General features: G+C 42.8%; 1 protein-coding gene across 1 annotated transcript in view; it reads right to left on the bottom strand.

Annotated features, from left to right (window-relative positions):
- The window catches only part of MCF2L2 (MCF.2 cell line derived transforming sequence-like 2), a 207,854-nt gene that overhangs the window by 102,007 nt on the left and 86,194 nt on the right, over positions 1-19,653 (bottom strand). Inside the window, exons 7-11 of the mRNA XM_012640066.1 lie at positions 15,444-15,593; positions 9,726-9,850; positions 8,998-9,112; positions 8,396-8,515; positions 647-838 (exon numbers count right to left, since the gene is read on the bottom strand). Coding sequence (XP_012495520.1) covers positions 647-838; positions 8,396-8,515; positions 8,998-9,112; positions 9,726-9,850; positions 15,444-15,593 — 702 coding nt within the window. The remainder of the gene's footprint in view (positions 1-646; positions 839-8,395; positions 8,516-8,997; positions 9,113-9,725; positions 9,851-15,443; positions 15,594-19,653) is intronic.

The raw sequence follows: 19,653 nt of genomic DNA, 5'->3' as shown, positions 1-19,653 counted from the left end.
TTATAGTGGTCATTATGACCTAACCTTCTCCAAAAGGATTCACAATCCCTTGCCTTTATATGAGAGAAGCACTCTGCAAATATAGTGCTTGTTTCTCCGTACACCTGAAAGGGAATCAAGAAGTGTGCCCCGGGGCAGGCCAAAAGAAACTCTTCAAGTCTGGTTCCACAGAGAGGGAAATGAACTTACGTTAATTTTAATGGGGTGTCATCAAACTGGCACTAACTGATTAACACTATGGTGCTCACAGGGCAGTAATATTCTCCAGGGATTAGGGGGATAGAGGGGTAAACCCACAACTAAAGGACACGGTGAGCATTGTAGAGGGGAAGGGCACACCTCTAACCCCGCTTAGGTGAGGCAAAGACATAAAATGTAACCAAAATGTTTGTACCCTCATAATACCCTGAAATAAATAAATAAATAAAATTTAATGGGGTGTGGTGGGATGGCTGGGGCATTTTTTTTTTTTACCTTCAATAACTCTATGACCTGGAATCTGCAATTTTTAGTGGCTTTAGAGCACTTTTTCTCATAAAGTACTTGATCCTTTCAGCAATGATGTGAGGCAGGGAGGACAACTATAATTAAAACTGCTTTACAGAAAATCTTGCAGACATCCTATTCACGGTTTTGTTTTGCTCACCTTGTCTAGCTGTCTATGCAACTCCAAGGACTTTCCTAAAATGTCATATTTTTTCTTGTTTTCATTGATGAAGTCATCACAGAGGTGCCTGAGCTCCACACACCTGGGCCTGATGGAGTCCACTGCATAATGGTGGCTTTGGATGAGCTGGTCCCCAACTAGTGCAAGCAGCTGGGCCTTTTCCAAGGGCTCCTGTGAAATGAACATCCACAGCCAAGCATCAGAAGTCAGGGCATCCTGAGGCTGATAACTGCCTGGCACTGTGTGCTCCAAACCTGGAGGGAGGCTAGGGAGATGCTGACCTAAGTCTTAGCTGGGGAGCCTGAGAAAGGTCTGTGGTGGTTCTGGCTCCCCGGGAAGTTGAGCCTAGTCCAGGGTCATCTGCACTCTGAAGAAAAGTAGTCATTCATTCAAATATTTGTTAAGTTCTGGGCTAGACACTGAAGATATAGTGTTAACAAGCCAGGAAATCACGGAGTGCTATAATGCACATAATAAGAGACTCAGAATCCCCCTATTAACTAAAGGAAAAGGAAGAGAGACAGACATTTGGCACTGAGGACAGTTGGGAGGATGAGCTGAAGTTGAGCAACTGGTAAAGATCTGATCTGGGCAACTCAGTGGCAGTCATGACACTTAAGAAATATGCTTGTCTAGGCCCCTTCCCAAGGCCCACGTGGGCTGTCTGTCTGCTCAACTGCATTTCCTACCTCTTTCTGCACAGCTCACTCTGTTCTAACCACATGTGTCCTGTCTTCCTGTTTTTAAGAATTCACTCATTCATCCTTCACATATTACTGAGGACCTACTGTGTACTAGACACTGCCCCAGCTGCTGGGTTTGTTGATAAACAAGGCAGGCCAAAATTCCTGTCCTCATGAAGCTTACATTTTAACGGGAGACACGGACAATAAACCATTAAATACATAGATCATACAGTATCTTAGATAGTGACAAGTGCTATGGAGAAAAATAGAGTCTGGTGGGGGAGCTACTATTTTAAATCAGATGGTGAGAGAAGGTCTCAATGAAAAGGTGCTTCCTGAGCTTAGAGAAAACACTTAACATAGAAAGCCTGAGACTGCTATCCCTAGAAAAGCCTTTTGTTGGCATCCGGGAACTTAGATTTGGGGAGGGTTCCTACCATTCTCTGATATGAACAGTTCACTGTGCCTAAACTGTTTGTGCAAATAATGTGGTTTATGGTGAGTACCTGCTTTCCTTCCGGAGTCTGGGATTTTGGTACCTACCAGGCAGAGGCTGCCTACATGACCAGCTGCCAACTCTGGGCACTAGCTGACAAGCTTTCCTGGTAGACAGCATGTCACATGTGTTGTCACAACGTACAGATGGGGGAATGACTTATGCCCTGTGTGACTCCACTGGGACAGGACTCTTAGAAGCTTGTGCCTGTTTCCTCCAGACTTCGCCCCCTGTGCCTTTTCCCTTTGCTGATTTTGCTTAGTATCGTTTCGCCCTAATAGATCATAACTCTGAATGCAGCTACCTGCAGAGTCCTAGGAGTCCTCCTAGTAAATCTTCAAATCTGTGCATGGTCTTGGGAGCCCTCAACACAGGAGCCAAGCCCTGAAGTGAGGGACAAGCTGTGCAGGGCCTGGCATGAGGGGCGGGCATGTGTGACAAGTACAGATGGCAGGAAGGAGACCAGTGTGGCTGGAGCAGAGGGAACTAGCAGGAAAGGGGTAGAAGACATGATCAGAAGGGAAAGAGGGTGATCGACGGGGAGGGCCTGGCGGCCACCATAAGCACTGTGACTGTACCCGCGGTGATGTGGGAAGTCACTGGAGGGTTCTAAGGAGGGGATCTCACTCAGGTTTTGGAAAGGACTGCTCCAGCTGCAGTGTCAAGAATGGCAGAGCAAGAGGAAAAGCCAGGAGACTAGCTAGGGGGCTATTGCAGTAATCCAGGTGAGAGATGTGGCTTAAACAAGTCATAACTAGTTCCTGTCTCAGGGCCCTTCTCTGAAATGCTCCTCTCTGCATCATTAATAGCTAAGCTCCTAGGTCACTTCCTCACGTAGTCTCCCTGACTCTGTATCTGAAGTCACTCCCCGCAACCCACCCACCCAGACCCCCTCTCTCACTTTGTTTTAAGTTTTAAATAGCACTTATCTCTACCTGAAATCCATCTTCTCTGTTTACTGTATGATCCCTCCCTCCTCCACCACTCCCATCAAAATGTAAGCTCCATGAGAGCACAAAGTAGGCATCCAATAAATATTTGATCAACAAAATGAATAAATGAACCAAATGAACCAGTGAGCTAGATGCTGCAGTGGTCTGCTTGGCTGGAATTGTGTGAGGCAACATGGACCTTAGGTCAACACAGATGACTGCCACATTTCAAAAGGCCTCCTTGCCTTCCTTCAGGCTCTCCTTCAAATCATGCTCCGGACTGTTGACAAAGCAGCAATTCCAACATGTCTTATCATGTCTATGTCACTCCCAAGCTCCAAATGCCTTCCTGGCTGCCCAAGGTCTTCAGGAGAAAGTTTAAACTCCTAAGCAATGTACACAGAGCCTTTCATCACGTAGCGCATCCCTTAGTGCTGCGGTCCCCAGCCCAGGCTGCAGAGTTCCACCGCCACCCCCCCAACCCCCACCATCTGTGGAAAAATTGTCTTCCGTGAAACTGGTCCCTGATGCCAAAAAGGTTGGGGACTGCTGCTAGTGTACCTCCTCCTCCTCTACTTCCCTCACTCCATTCTCTGCTGCAACCGTATTGAGGACCCATTTGTAGTTCCCCAAATATTCATGCAGCTTCAGGCCTCCATGACTTCTCCACCTAGAAAGCCTCATCCTTTCCTCCTGCCCCCCATCCCCCACTGCACCCACACTCCTCTGGGGTCAACTCTACCTAAATCACCGTTCAGAGTTCTCCTTCTCCAAAAAACTGCCTCTGTGCTTCTCATGATCAGAGCACCTGCTTTTGCTGCGTGTGTGACCACTTGTCTACTGTCTGCACTATGCTATAGACCCTTGTGGACAAGGACCAGCACTTATTCAACTTAAAACAGGACACGGCCCATCTTAGGTACTTAAGAATAAATGATCATTGTGTAAAACAAAAGGAATAACGATACAGAAATCAAGTGACACAAATCCAGCAGTGGCTAGTTAAAAGAACACAGGGATAAATACCCAGTGCATTTGTTCTCAAGGGCAAAGGCTTGGATACACTGGTCACCACCCTTGAAAGGAGATTAGAATGCTAATTCCTTGGGTAGTGAATTTTGACTGTTTTGTTCACTGGTGTGTCCTCAGAACTTAGAACAGTACTCGGCATGGTAGAAGTTCAGTAAGTATTTGCAGAATAAATGAAAAGAGAGTGAGAGAACCTTCCTAGCACTGCTCAGTCCCTGCAGACTGAACCCAGGAGATGTTCTGTAGCACAGAACTCACTCTACTCCCTGTGTGACAGCAATAATAGCTAATGTGTACCGACAGCTTACTCTGTGCTGGGCACTGTTCTGAATGCTTGGCATTCATTATTTCTTTTACTTACAATAAGCCCTTTGATACAGGTACTGTTTTACAAATGGAAATGGAGGCACAATGGCCCAAGGTGACCCACAGAGGAAAAAGAAGAGCCAGGCTTCAAACCCGGGCAGTCTGGCTCCAGAATCTGGCTCTGACCAACATACACAGAGAAAAAGACTGTGCTTGTTCTGCCTGAGCTCAGAGACCTCATTTGGTGGCTCAAACTTCCCTGACATTAGTAAAATATAGAAACATGAAAATCTGGCAAGAAAGTCTCTGTTGACATTTTTTTTTCAAGTTCAGCTAATTTATTAAGAATAACACAGAGTTGTCTGGGTCCAGGCAAATTCCCCACAGGATACTTCGAAATCGTCCCATGGGGATCATGGCCTGACCTTCATTTGGCATCAGTCTCTCACCCTGCAGAACTGTATTTAAACATTTGAGATGTTAGAGGAAAGATGTAACAGGTCAAAACGGATCTGGAGAAAAGATCCATAAAGACAACTTAGAATCAACCCTGATTCAGCCACTGCGTGGCTAGAACATCACTGTTACAGAAACGAATGGGCAATAATAACAGCTTCTGAGTACTGAAGTCCAACCATGTTTCAGACACTAAGTCCTTACCATGCGTCTAATTCATTTAATCTGCATAGGGACTCTGTGAGGTAGGAATTATTATCCTCGATTTACAGATGAGGGACCATATTCAGAAAGGCTTAGAAACTTGACTGGAATCATACAGGTGGTAGCTGGTAGAGCCAAAATTTGAATCCAGCTCTGTCTGACTGCACAACCTGTGTTCTTGTCACCTCCCAGCCCAGCTAACCTCCCTGCATTGCTATGAAATCCTTCTGGTGCCTACAAAGGAAATTACCTACCTCTAAATTGCAGCTTGTTTTTCAGTTTATATAGTTCCTGCTCAAAATAAATAGTCAACAAAACATCCAAAGTAAAAAAGAAATAATGAGGAAAAAATGACTGAAATATCTAACCACAAGGCCATCTGGCATCTTTCAGATGCTGAAAATTTAAGACTAGATAGTCAAGTTGCAACATGTAATTCAGAAATTTCTATTGTGATAATAGCTTATTTTCCCCCAAGGATTCTACTGCTATGACAGATGAAAGAGAGTGTCTACTGTGGAACAAAATGGTAAGAAAGAGGGGGATGCTACTGTATCAGGGAATCAAGAACGAACCTACAGACAATGCCACAGGAATGGGAGGTATGTATGGGGAGGTGGGCAAGGTAAAACAAGAAAGGCCAAAAGTTAATGGTTGCTGAAATTGAGGGTGGACGCATGGGAGTTCATTATACTAGTCTATCTGCTTCACTGTGTTTGAAAATTTCACACACACACACCCTTAGGATGTTAATGGCCTGGGTTCCTTCCTGGACATAGTAACCTTGGGAGGACAGGTCAAGGCTGAAATCAGGTTGGTTCCCTGACCATGTCCAGGTCTGTTCCCATCACCAAAGATCTCAGCATGCTTCACAGCCAAAACCCTACAGCAAAGTCTGCTTTTGTGGAGGACCTTTTATAACTGGTTGAAGCCATTGTTTCTCAGAATCAGGAAGGAGTGTTCAAAAGATTGCTAAACCGTCAAACTAGAACAAGAGAAAGAACAGGCCCAATTACCACGTGACAGGAGTCTGGTTAGCGAGTGGGCTCCCAGGTTGCCTGTGAGGATGATATCATTGCACAGAATAAGGAAGCTGGCAGCAACCCAGAACCAGTGTGTGGCTATGCTGAGAAGGAAGCTGACCACTGAGTGCCGAGTATAGGACAAACCCCAAGCAGATATCTGGTGGATTATGGCCAGACACCACTTTGTTCCTCTAATACTTCAAGGACAAATGGAAAGACTAACCAAGCCCGAATCATCTGAAGAAACAATGCCCCTTGGGAATTTGAGAGAAGACATATTGAAAAAGGTCTCAGTTAAGATAAGATAGCTTTGTTTGGTTCACCCAAAGGCAGAGGAATAGGTGTACTGTATCCTTTAGAAAGTAAGTTTTAAAACTATAAGCAAGGCACAGGATAAACAAAACCAATCTGCTTGGGTGCTGCAGATCATTTGCAGTGGGCTAGTCCAGCTGGTTCAAGAATTTTGCCCATGAAAGATGAGTCATGGGTTCACAGGGCATTCCTATGTCCCATGACCATAGGTTCCATCCCTAGCTCTGGCCAGCAATTTTTAAAGTATCCATTAAAGGACCACAAGTTCAAGGAGGTGGGCAGAAGAGAATGTGATGCAGGACCCATCACCACTATTCAAAACACAACCCAGAGCTCCTTTCCTGGCTTTCTGTTCTATAGAGAATAAAATCCAAATTCTCCCCAAAGATCTCTGGGGCCCAACGTGACCACCTGGCCTCTGAGCATCTCTCCTACCTCATCTCTTCCCGGCTCCCTGTGCTCCAGCAATTTTCCTTGAACTCACCAACCTCATTCCCACTTTAAGAGCTTTGCACTTGCAGATTCCTCTGCCTTGATGCTATTTCCCCAAATCTTTGCATAACTACACAGATCTCAGATCAAAGGTCACCCTCTCAGAGAGGCCTTTCCTGACCACTTTTGCTAAAGTAGCACCCCAAGCCACTTCCTATTACATCCTGTTTTTTTCTTTATGTCACTGGTCACTATCTAATGTTATTAATTATTTTATTGCTTTTTAATAAACTGTCTCTCTCCAGTAGAAGGTAAGCTCCATGAGAGCAGGGTCTTGACTGTCTGGTTCACCACCATGTCCACAGAACCAGGAATACCTACTGATAGGTCAGTAGGCACTTTTGTGTATATATGAGGGCATTTTTATTGATGAGGCATTTTTTCCTTAACATATGAATCTATACAAGCAAAAATACACAGTATCTATATTTAATAAGGAATTCTTTTGAAAAAATAAAAGTACATAAAATTGGGGCTGTCTTGGTGAATCTAGACATATAGTCATCATTCAATTTTTCAATTGTTGGATAAATGTTTCTGATGACTCATGTGTCTTCAGCACTAGTTTAACTGTCAGATGATCACTGATAATAGCAAGAGTGCTCACCAGGGAAGAAAGAGATTCCTGAGTGAGGATCTGGGTGCACAGTTGGGTTCGTGTGTTCATGCATGTGCAGAAGTACCTCCAGCTCAGAATCTGCAACTGATAGCTGTTAAAGCAGTGTGGTCTTGGTTTACATTTGTTTTGTACCTTTTAGTGCAGGTATGTCTCCAACTGTAATGTATATAATCACCTGGGGATCTTATTAAAATGCAGATTCTGCTTCTAAGGTGGGTCCTGAGATTCTATATTTCTAACAAGCTCTGACTCAGGTGCCATCTATGCTGCTGGCCAGAGGGTCACACTTCAAAAAGCAAATCTCTAGTACTACTAAATTGTCATCTGGGAAACATGCCTTGAGATTAGCTTAGAAAGGAAGTGCTAACCACAAGGAACTTGGTCCCCAAAAGACAAAAACATAGAGAACCTAATTTTTAAAAAGCAGAAAGGAACTTCTCTGGGAAGAAGTAACCTCGTTTTCTTAATTTGTAATAAACCAACTTTGCAAGAACTTAAAATAGAATCACTTCAAAGTGCCGACTTGTGTGTAAATCTGGGAAACTATTTAATTCTGGTATGAGAATTGTAAACTACATCTCCTTAAAAGTTTCATTTTTACACCTCCTGGGGCATGAGAAAGGAGAAAGGTTTGCCAATTCCTTGTAGTAACAGAACTAATGTGGACCAATTTTGCCCTGTCTAACCGTCTTGCTCCAGGCACAAAACTAGTTGTTTTGGGCTTTTTTTTCCTCTGTTTTTCTCTTTTAAAAGTTTCTCTTCTTACCACCAACCAGGCCCCACCACACCATCAGGTCCCAGGGAGGATCTCTAAGCTGATTGGTGAGACTCTGAGATAATTGATCTGGTGGGCAATATACCCATTGTGACCTTCTCACTGGGCTGCTGACCCCATGAGTGGGCAGGGCTGGCCCAGAGTCCTCACCCCACTGGAGCCTCCAACCTTAACTGCATTCTCTGGCAGCTTCAACAGAACGCTGAGATCCTGGCATTATTTGTTATAGTTAATAGTCATGGTTAATGGGCACATCTCCTTGGGGACCTGGGGTTGGGGTAGGGTGATTGAAGGGCAGGATTGGGCATTCCTGTGTCCTTTAGTAACTTTCCAACAGTAATAATGATTGGACAATATGACTTCCTTCCCAGTACACAAAAATGTCAAAAAACAAACCTGGCCTTTTTCCTCCAGTGTTTTGTGTTCCTTAAGCAGTTGCTCCACATGCATCACACTGCCTCCAATGCCTGTAAACTCTGCTTGCTCATCCAGCAAATTGTCCAGGGCAAGCTTCACCTACAAGACACATTAGTACAGTCCAGCAGTAAACCAGCTGGCACTTATCTGGAGGTATAGGTTTGTTACACTTTAAGAAAACTCAAAAATCCAAAAAGGATTCAGGACTTGTATGTTTATCTATATATGTCTTTTTTTTTTTTTAAAGCCCATTAACTTTCAGATTAGGCTGGGGGTGCAAAGACACATGTAGGTGGAAGATGAGAGGTATATTCAACAGCTTAACAATCAAAAAGAAAGATAAACCATCACCAAAATGCCATGCATAACAACAGGAAAATGGGGTTCTAGAACATTGCTACTCCACTGAAAAAGTGAGAAGGGGGCTTCAGGAGGGAGTTCTGTGAAGAAGCACAAGGACATGAGGAAGAAGCCAGTTTAGGGATAAGAGGGGAATCCAACATCAAAGATTTTGAGGGGGAAGAGAAAACCAGAAGTCAATGTGCCAGAAAAGAAAGTTATATTAAACAAGAAAACGATACCTTACAAAAATTGTGCTCAAAGTGCTGTAGTTGTAGGCATTGGTTAAGCTTCAGGTGATGTTCAGACCAAAATTGACTAAAGGCTTTTTCTGTTTCATCCAATTGAACTAACAGTCTTTCAAGGAAGAATGAGAAAGTGATATTACATTAGCATTTATTTCGGCAGGCATCTATACAGGCCTATGTATATGTAACACCTGTGTTTTCAGTCATTGTTATTAATTGTGGCAACCTCCTTATATGAAAGTCTCTGTCACCTATGCCTTTCTAATGGTTCAGCGGGTCCCCACACCTTCCATTTTCCAATCAGGACACCCGCAGTTCAGGCAGAAGCTTCCTTTCAGATACAGCTGCTGCGCTTGTGCCCCAGGTGACCTTACCTTTGTGCCTTCTTTTTTCCACCCAAGACTACATGTGTGTAAAGCACAGCACCAAGCCACACTATTATTTGGAAATGAAACTCGATAAATACTACCATATCCCTTGAAATACTGGGATGGGAGCATATTATATACATATAAGAGGAGGGAATGGAATTCTCATAAAAAGATATCTGTAGGTGGATGCCAGACGGACATGATATTTTTTCCTTTGTTGTTGCAAATATTATTCTTTCTTGGCCCTACCAAGACCCAATAGTAGCTGTTACAATCTGTTTTTGGTTGTTCCACAACATCTAGGACTACATATTCTCTCCTGAAATTGCAGATTCCACTTCACTCACTCACCTTTCCATGGTAACTACATTCTCAAGTTCATTGGGATTGAGTTTGCTGCTGGGATTTATGACAGCTGGTTCTTGGATGCATGACAGCAATGTGGCCCCCTGCCTTCCAAGCAATTTCAGCTCATCCTAGAGAAAGAAAAATATAGTCTCTCTTAGAAGGAATTAGCAAAAACAAATTCTTGGTAGATTTGGGGTGAGGAGAATGGTAGATTAGTATATATTTTTTTAAGAAATTAAATGCTAATGAAGTCAAGATGCAACTTTAAAAAATTAATCAATTAACTTGCCTTTAATAGTTAATACATATACATGATACAAAATTCAAAATAGACAAAAGGTGCCAGCAAGGGAGGAGGATGAAATAAAAAAAAAAGAAAATAGACAAAAGGGTATATACTAGAAAAAAGAAAGTCTTTTGTTCCCTAGCCTGTCCACTTTTCCTCTCCAAAAAGTAACATCTATTTTTTGTGTATCTCAAGCTGCTGTTGTAAACTAAAAGCAAAACTAGTTATTAGTAATAAAATCTGGTTCTAGTCTGAGATAGTGACCAGAAACAAGAAAATGACAGATATTGAATGTCAAGTGCTAGAAACTGCCAAGCAATAATAATGTAATAATTGTTAGTTGACCATGGCTCCTTCCACAAGCCAACCAACTGCAGCCCTGTTCAATTATTAAAGTGTGGCAGAGATAGACAGCAATTTCAGTTTGACATGGAAAGGTTTATACTTCCAAGGCAACTATATTCTGCTCTTTTAACATGGGGACTTAGTGCTTTGTAACTGGGGAAGTCTATTTCCTTCTAAATCCTTAGGAATTCTAGGTTTGGTTCCTGGGTCACAGGATGCTGGTTTTGTATGCCCTTGAGCAAGATTTAATCAAAAGATCATTTCTATGCACACTGAATGAACTATGAACACTGAATGTCTTCCTCTATGCCCACCCACCTCTACAGCCTTCACACAGCTTAAAGCTCATTCCCTGTGGAAAGTGTTTTACACTTCCCCACTCTGTTCATACAGTAGTCCTGGGCCCTCTCAGCCTTATGCCTTTGTTTCCTGTCTCCCATCCCTCTCCAGAATTTCCCCCAGAAGGTTGCATTGTCCATACCGAGCCTCAAACTTGTCCCTGAATGTGGCTGATGATAGACTTGACGTCTCTGAGATAGCCTCTCAGAGTTCTCTGGACACCCCCTCTAGCTCTGTCCACTCCAGGTAATGCTGCAAGTCAGCTATTTGGCTGGCACTCGTGCCCGGGAATTGGATATACCCCTTCTTTTCCACTCTCATGTGTCAGCCCTCATTTCTTCTTATCTCATCAATGCTCGTTAAATATTTGTAGGTTGGATAAATTAATTATAGTCTAAAAGAAATAGTCTAAAAGAAATCAGGTCGCAGATGAATAAAGACAAATCCGACATGACGGTAAAGATGTACTTATGAGTCAAATGTCCTTAGCCTTTCCCTCCTCCCACCCACCGAAGAGGATCCTGGCTTTCCCCACTCAGTTCTTAACTGCTCCTGGGCTTCCAGCAGGATTCTGGCATTACCTGTCTATCTATCTATATGCACTCTTGTGGCGCAGAGTTGGGAAGAAAGGTAGAGAAGCTGAAAGAGAAGAGGTTCGTTGCCAGGGCAGAAGGAGGCATTGGAGGAGAAGCTAGGAAGAGGGGTACACTCAAAGAGCTGCAGAGCGTGAGGAACGTGTGTGGGACAGGGAAGGTGAATCTTCATAAGTGATGTCATGCACTGTGTATCCCCTTCACACTGTTAAAAAAATACAAGCAAAAACAGTGACCTGGTTACTGCTTTGGGACTGAACTGCATGGTCAGCTTGAGTAAGATTACAAAAATGTGCCATAAACACAGAGGAAAAGATGGAGGAACTACGGTGCTTGGAAGGGGTAAAGGTAAGTTGCCCAGCCCCAAAACAGAGTTTCGGTTTCCATGGAAAGAAAATATCCTTAATCATTTGGGGTATTTAATTTTTTTATGGCCAGCACTCAGGCTGGAGGAGGAGCTCAGGGCACTTCTTCCGGAACATGTGTATAAGCTCATGCTTCCTTTCGGAGAGTTTCCTTTCTTTGTGCAGCCAGGGTCCTGCTGTGGCAGGGTGGGAACTACCTGTAAACGGAGAAAGCACCCAAAACACAGCCTCAGAAAATCAAGCCCCCCCTACCCCCCGAAGAAGGATCTAATTGACAAAAGAGACAGAGGTGCCTGTCTGCTTGTCTCATTCACCAGGAACTAACATCTCCCAGAGGAGGCTGACGCTGGTTGTGTGCACAGTACACACACTTCCTTTCTGTCCCTCAAATGAGACAGTGTAATCACAGAGAAAATAAGGCTTCAACTTTTTTTTTTTTTTTTTTTGAGAGAGAGTCTCATTCTGTCGCCCCAGCTAGAGTGCCGTGGTGTCAGCCTAGCTCACAGCAGCCCCAAACTCCTGGGCTCAAGCCATCCTCCTGCCTCAGCCTCCCCAAATAGCTGAGACTACAGGCACGTGCCACCACACCCAGCTAATTTTTTCTATTTTTAGTAGACACAGGGTTTCACTCTTGCTCAGGCTGGGCTCGAACTGCTGACCTCAAGTGACCCTCCTTGGCCTCCCAGAGTGCTAGGATTACAGGTGTGAGCCACCGTGCCCGGCCAAGGCTTCAAATCTTAACATGATACCCAAGTGCCCACAATCTGATTAGACAGACAATAACACATATTGAAGTTGAGAGTACTCTTTGACTGTAAGAATACATTAAGATCCAAACTGTGGCTCAGCCTGAGGGGAAGGAATTTATGTTTCTAGAGAAGAGCTTTCTTTAATGTCATTGGTTTGCTAAAGTGTTTGATAAGGTTATTCTGTAAATGTTTTCAGATTTTTTTTTCTGTGTAAACAGATGGTTTGATATATCAGGGTGGCCTAAAGAAGAGATTCTATTGGAAGATAATTTTGAACATAGTTAACAACTCCATAGGGAATTAGCAAGTGAGGCTGTAAAAACTCTCCAATTCCAAGAATCTACTATTTTGATTGGTTGTAGAGGCAGCCAGGTGCTTATATGGAGATAAGATAAGATAAGATAAGGATCCCCAGGAGAAAGGAAATCAAGAAATCAAGCCAAATCTCATAATGCTGTGCTATTTAGGAAAAAAAAAATTCTCCAGGCTGGGAGAAAACAGTAAACCATATGCTGTAACTTTTATAGATATTTAAATAGATTAAAAAGCTCACTATTCTGAGGAACGAATCTTATACTGGTTTTTCACTTGGAAAAAGTACCTACCATGGAAAAGAAATTATTCAATTACATGTAGAACCTTTGATTAAAAGGTAAATAAAACACTAATATGAGGAAAATATATATAAATAACCACAAAAAAAAAACCTACTGTTGTTAATAAAAGTTTAAACAGTATTCCTTTTTTTCTAATTTAAATCATTTCTCTCTTTAGGGTATCTTTGAATGAGAAAAAGGATAAATGTGACCCTAGTTTAATGATTTTGATATTCTTGACAAGTTACAGGAAAAAAAAAAATCAAATTTGTCTTAGGCCAATAATTAGTACTTAAAAAAGGCCTTACAAAACCCTTTGTATTGTCTTTAAAAGGATGATAATATTATTTTGAAAATAAAGACAGAATAATATTTTAATCCAAATACACATAATATTTTTAATCAAGGTAAACACTTGGACAAATTGTTTTGAGAATTTTTATCGTAAAATAGTTATAGGTCTTCTCCATGATTTTAGGGCAGCCTGGAATATAAATGCAAGCACGCAGTTTAGTTTATGCAAGATTGCATTTATTTTCTTACTAAAAGGCTGATTAAATGGAAACTCCTAAACTCTTTTCACTCGTCTTACAGGTTAGATAGGAATGTTTCACCAAATTGAGATATAATATTTAGATTGTAAAATTCCTTCTTATAAATGTCAAATAATACTTCAAATTATGTGGATGTACAAAGTTTCTCTACTTTAAAATGTGAGACAAGTTTTAGCTTTCTTTGTCCAGAGTTGCTTGTTTTAACTCTGAGAATAGATGGTTTCCACGCATAAGAAAATGCTCTTCCTCCATCTTGGAGACTGGCTCTTTCCTGCCCCTGGTCCTCTGTAGAACTCTGCCTATGCAGAAATCATAGAAATTATACACTCACTCATTTGCTTTTCCTGAGGCACCCTCACTGCACATATAGGGCAGGGCCTGATGGCTGATTTCCATGTCCCAGATATGTGTTCCTGTCTAAAACCCTAAATTTTTACCCTTTTCCCCAGAGACCTTTCTGACTGGGCACATTGCCATCTTGTGCTTCTGCTCCGCACCCTCTCCAAACCCTTCCTGGACTGAGGCAGAGAATGCACCGTGTTCACGAGCCTGGGCACTGAGCGTAGTCTCACAGGCCCTGCCCTGCTAGGCATCCTTCCAGCATGCTCGCTGGTACTAAGAGACTGCTCTGCAAACTACTCCTACTGGCCAGTGACAACCTTTTGGCCTTTGCAACCGCAAACCCCTTTGTAGCAGACTTCACACAGGCACCCAGATCCTGCTCTCTGCAACCTGTGCCTCCCAGGAATCAGGAGGGATGAGCCCGGCCAATATGTTTGGAAACGAAAAGGTCAAGCTTCTCAGAGACATTTTCAGGGAAAATTTCCAGGATGTTGGCAGGATTTCACAATTTCAGTCCAGATTGTTTGATTACTCAGAGTAATCTTGGGCATGTATTTGGAACGCTTTTTGGATAACAACCTACTTAAAGACAGAATTTAACAATGCTCCTTGGCACATGGAAAATTTAATTTGCCTCAACTACTAGATTCTGAGACCCACCTAACTGGATTACCTGTTCTTGAGGTTGCACTCCTGGTTTTCCTGGCACGTGATGGTAAATACTCATACATGTTGAATAAGTGAACAAATGCCATCTAGCAAAGCATTTTTGCGAATTTTGGGTCCCAGATAAAACAGTTCAGCTCTTCCCAAGTTCCATGCAGCAAGGACACATACCCCGACTGTCCACTTTTGGGTTTGCTGCCCTACTGAAACTGGTATTCTGTGAAATAATGGATTCCGTCTGTCTGTGCTTCTCAAGGCAGAAAGGTGCTGACATGCGTCCAGTGAGCAGCCCCAGGGATGCTCCCCTTTGCTGCAGGATTGAAGGAACCTGCCAAGCTCTGCTCTCAGCAGGTTCTAACATGCTTTTATTAATCATTTAATAGGCACCTATCCCTAAGCCCAGTTCAGAGCAGACTTCCATAGTTCTTTTTCTCAAACTAGTCCCTGAATAAAAAGACACAACCCTGAGAATGTGAAGCAATAAGTCAGTTTATAAGTCTGCCTCAAAACTTTACAACTGCTGTAGAGCTTGTACTTCAAAAGCCAACCCCTCTGCCTGCAACTTCAACACATTGTGTCTTGCTCTGTCCTGAGCAGGATCACAGGAGTGCAGCCCTTGACATTGTGCTCACACGCCTCATCCCACCAGCACACACCTGGAAGGAATTTCCCTTCCCTGGGTTGCTTCCCATAGGCACCACCCCATCTCAAGAGACTTTTCTCTCCACAAACTGCCTATCTGGAAGGTTTAATATGGTCAGTAGCTGCCAAGTCACTGGAGAAGAAAGAAGAGGGCTTAACTTTTAATTCTGCTCCTGGCTCTCTCCAAGAGGCAGACCCACCTGCTGGCACAGAGGCTAGCCATGAGAGGCCACAGACCACTCACCTGCAGCTTGTCCCGCTGCCTTATGTGGGACATGAGAAGGTCTTCGGTGGATAGCACGCCTCTGGGCAGCTCTGTCGAGGCCAGGCAGGCCCCAAACGTCTGCAGCATTTGGGCAGTGGCCTTCAATGTCAAGGCAAAGTTTTCGATGGCCTGGAAGGTCAGACAATCACAGCAATGTGGACAGATTAACATTCACCAATATGTTCTCTCGATGGAAAGACAACAGAATTAGCTACCATTTCCTGAGTATCTGCGAAGGGCCACACACTGTACTTGATGCTGCACATTTGTCTATCATCTAAATAATCTAGAGTGGGAGATATCTTATCTCCACTTTATAGAGGAGGTAACTGAAGCCCCAACAGGTTAAGTGAGTTGCCCAAGATCATATTGCTTGTGCAGTAAAAAAGGAAGGCAGGCAGGATTCAACCAAGGTCAGCTGTTTCAAGTTCATTCCCCTAACAAGTGCCAGCATTAAGTTTGACTCAGGATTACCACTAGGCAAAATACTGAAAAGGGCAGAACCACCCACCCATTGCTCTAACAAACCTTTCCTTCTCTTGTAGCTCCTACACTACTCTCTCCCCTCACACATACCCCCATCTGCCTGACACCACTGAGAAGCTTGTCCAATGCTGCTGAGAGCACATGACAACGGCGGAGGAAGATGGATGGAGTGATTAGGTCACTAGTAACCCCTAAGAGTCATTTCTCTCAGATGTGGGGAGGGGTTGGGGATTTCTTCCTCTTACATCTCCTGTGTAAAAATTTGCCTGTCCTGTGTCCCTTCCACTAAGGACCCTACTCTGCCATTAATACCCGCTAATATCCCAGGTGAGAAATCTGCATTTTAGCAGAGTGCTTTGGGAAACACATGGCCTAGCCTAAAAAAAGTGATGCTGCCCATCAGAGGAGTTGGTTGCAGGCGTGTAGCTTTTCAGAGTTCTGCAAATCATTCCGCTGCCAGCTAGGCACTGCCATGCCCACTTTCTCTGCTCCTGAGACAATATTGTCCCTGAAGAGCAAGCACCATGTGACACTCATCTCTGCAGCCCCAAGGCATGGTACTGTGCCTGTCACATGGCCGGTGGCCCACAGACCACTGCTGAATGGAAGAAGCAAAGAGGCCCAACCCAATTTTCATTTGGAAAGAAAGGACCTCTGTTCCTACTTCATCAGAGAACATTTCTGAAAACTCAAACCCACATCATAAAGAATGTGCCAAATCTGACAGGGCCATTCTTTGAGCCAGAGGCTGGGGCTGAGACTGGCATGATGAGGCTTCCAGAGCACTGCATACTTCCCCTGCTGTCTGAACCCAAAGTCTTCTCTACTTCAGCCATTGTCATGCTTGTGGCACTGCTGTAGGAGGAATCTCCTTATTAGCACAAGCATTTGTACAGCCACAACCTTGAACATCAGAGAACTTTTGGCCTGGAAAGTCAGACAAATGCTATTAATAACTTTTATAAAAATCTTTCTTTCAAGTACATCAAGTTTTATTATGTTTATATAATCTAACATCTGCATAAAACCCTCAGTGAACTGCATTCACTAATGGCCTATGATGAATAATATATAAAGAAAATCCAACCAGGCACAGTGGCTCATGCCTATAATCCCAGCACTTAGGGAGGCAGAGGTAGGAGGATCACTTGAAGCCAGAAGTTCAGGACCAGCCTGGGCAACATAGTTGAGATCCTAACTCTACAAAAAATAATAAAAATTATCCAGGTGTGGTGGCACATATCTGTAGTCCCAGCTACTTGGAAGGCTGAGGCCAGGAGTTTGAGGTTGCAGTGAGCTATGATCATGCCACTGCACTCTAGCCTGGGGGACAGAGCAAAATTCTGTCAAAAGAAAAGGGAAGGGAAGGGAAGGGGGAAAGGGGAGGGGAAAAGGGAAAAGAAAAAAGAGAGAGAGAGAGAAAGAAAGAGAGAAAGAGAAAAAAGAGAGAGAGAGCGGGGAGGAAGGGAGAAGGAGGGGGAAGGGAAAGGAAAGGAAAGAAGAAAGAAGGAAGGAAGGAAGGAAATCCAATATATCAGGAGAATTGTAAGAAAATATAAGATTATGATGTATGTTGCTTTATAGGCACTGTCTCTTCTAGTGCATCTCAGGTGTTGTCATCATCACCCCACAGTCTATAGATGAGGAAACTGAGGCATATTAAGTAATTTCCCCAAGGTCACATAAAAAATAAGTGGCAGAACTGGGATTGAAGCCAGGTAATCGGGCTCCTGGGCCACACTCTTCAGCACTACACTATGTCACCTCCTGGCAGTTAAAACTGTATTTAGCAAAACTAGATTTAAAACAAGATCAACAGAAGACCTTGAACTCGAGAGCTGAAGGCTTGAATTAGAGTCCAGATCCTGATCCCCTCTAACGACGTGATCTCGGGTAAGCCATACAATGCTGTTGAATCCCAGTGTACTCATTTGGAAAATAGGATAATGCTTGCTGTTTTGCAGGGTTTTTCTTTTGTTTTGTTTTTGCTTGTGTTTGTTTTTTAGGATCAAAAGGAATAGCAAATGTGAAAGGATCTTGGAGACAGTAGAGTACCTTATAAGTATAATAGTAATAACAGTAACAACTCAGAGTGTTGGATGTGAGGCCTGCAAATGTCATCCTGGAAATAGAGGAAAGCCAGCACTTTCCCAGGGAGGTCACCTATTAACAAGTTAACTTGATCCCATGTGTCAATCACTTTGGTGAGTAATCACTTTGGCAATGGTATGGAGGACCTGATTCTGATAGGGTGTTTACAAAGAGCTTGGCCTTGGTCTTGGCTTTGCCACTACCTGACCATATGACCTCGGATAAGTTACCCCTTTACACAGAAAGTCATTTTATTTATCTATAAAATAAGGTGTTTGAAGTAAATGATCTTTAAGGTTTTTTTCAAGTTCTAACTTTCTATGAGTCTCTCATTCAAAGATCTGACATCCAGAAAATACACTGTAACAAAAGAACAGAATCTATATATCTTACCCATAAGATATAAAACAATATGTACTGTATGTGTGTGGTTATGTTAAATTGTATTATTCCTAATTATATACACAGGCATAACTCAGAGATATTGTGGGTTTGGTTCCAGACCACTACAATAAAGCAAATACCACAATAAAGTGAATTACACAATTTTTGTACATATAAAAGTTATGTATACACTGTATTGTAGTCTATTAAGTATGCAATAGCATTAAGTCTAAAAAATGTACATGTCTTAATTAAAAAATGCTTTACACCCGAAGGATGGACATATTTGAAACTCGGACTTAGAGGGGGAGGGGTGGGGCAAGGGCAACATATGTAACCTAAACATCTGTACCCCCATAATATGCTGAAATAAAAAAAAATGCTTTATTGCTAAAAATTGCTAGCAATCATCTGAGCCTTCAGAGAGTCATAATCTTTTTGCTGGTGGAAGGTCTTGCCTCGTTGCTGATGGCTGCTGACTGATCAAGGTAGTGGTTGCCAAAAGTTGGCGTAGCTGTGGCAACTTCTTAAAATAAGACAACAATGAAGTCTGCCATACTTCCTCTCATGAAAGATTTTTCTGTAGCATGTGATGCTATTTGATAGCATTTTACTCACACTAGAACTTCCCCCAATATTGGAATGAATCCTCTCAAACCCTGCTGCTGCTTTATCAACTAAGTTTATGTAATATTCTGTGTCCTTGGTTGTCATTTCAACAATATTCACAACATCTTCACTAGGAAGATGAAGAAACCACTTTCTTTGCTCATCCAGAAGAATCAACTCCTCATTCCTTCAAGTTTTATTGTGAGATTGCAGCAATTCAATCACATCTTCAGGCTCCACTTCTAGTTCTCTTTCTATTTCCATCATATCTACAGTGACTTCCTCTGCTGAAGTCATGAACCCCTCAAAGTTATCCATGAGGTTGGAATCAACTTCTTCCAAACTCCTGTTAATATTGATATTTTGACTTCCTCCCATAAATCACGAATGTTCTTAATGGCACCTAGAATGGTGAATCCTTCCCTGAAGGTTTTCCATTTACTTTGTGAGACCCATCAGAGGAATCACTATCTATGGCAATATATTTGTTCAATAATAAGACTTGAAAGTTGAAATTACTCCTTGCAGTATGGATATTGTGCTTGCAGGCATGAAAACAGCATTCGTTTTCTTGTACATCTCCATCAGAGTCCTTGGATGACTAGGTGCACTGTTAATG

The sequence above is a fragment of the Propithecus coquereli genome, unplaced genomic scaffold (genome assembly GCF_000956105.1).
Source record: "Propithecus coquereli isolate 6110/MARCELLA unplaced genomic scaffold, Pcoq_1.0 Scaffold10, whole genome shotgun sequence".
NCBI classification, from domain to species: domain Eukaryota; kingdom Metazoa; phylum Chordata; class Mammalia; order Primates; family Indriidae; genus Propithecus; species Propithecus coquereli.
This window is presented reverse-complemented; position numbering and strand designations above follow the sequence as displayed.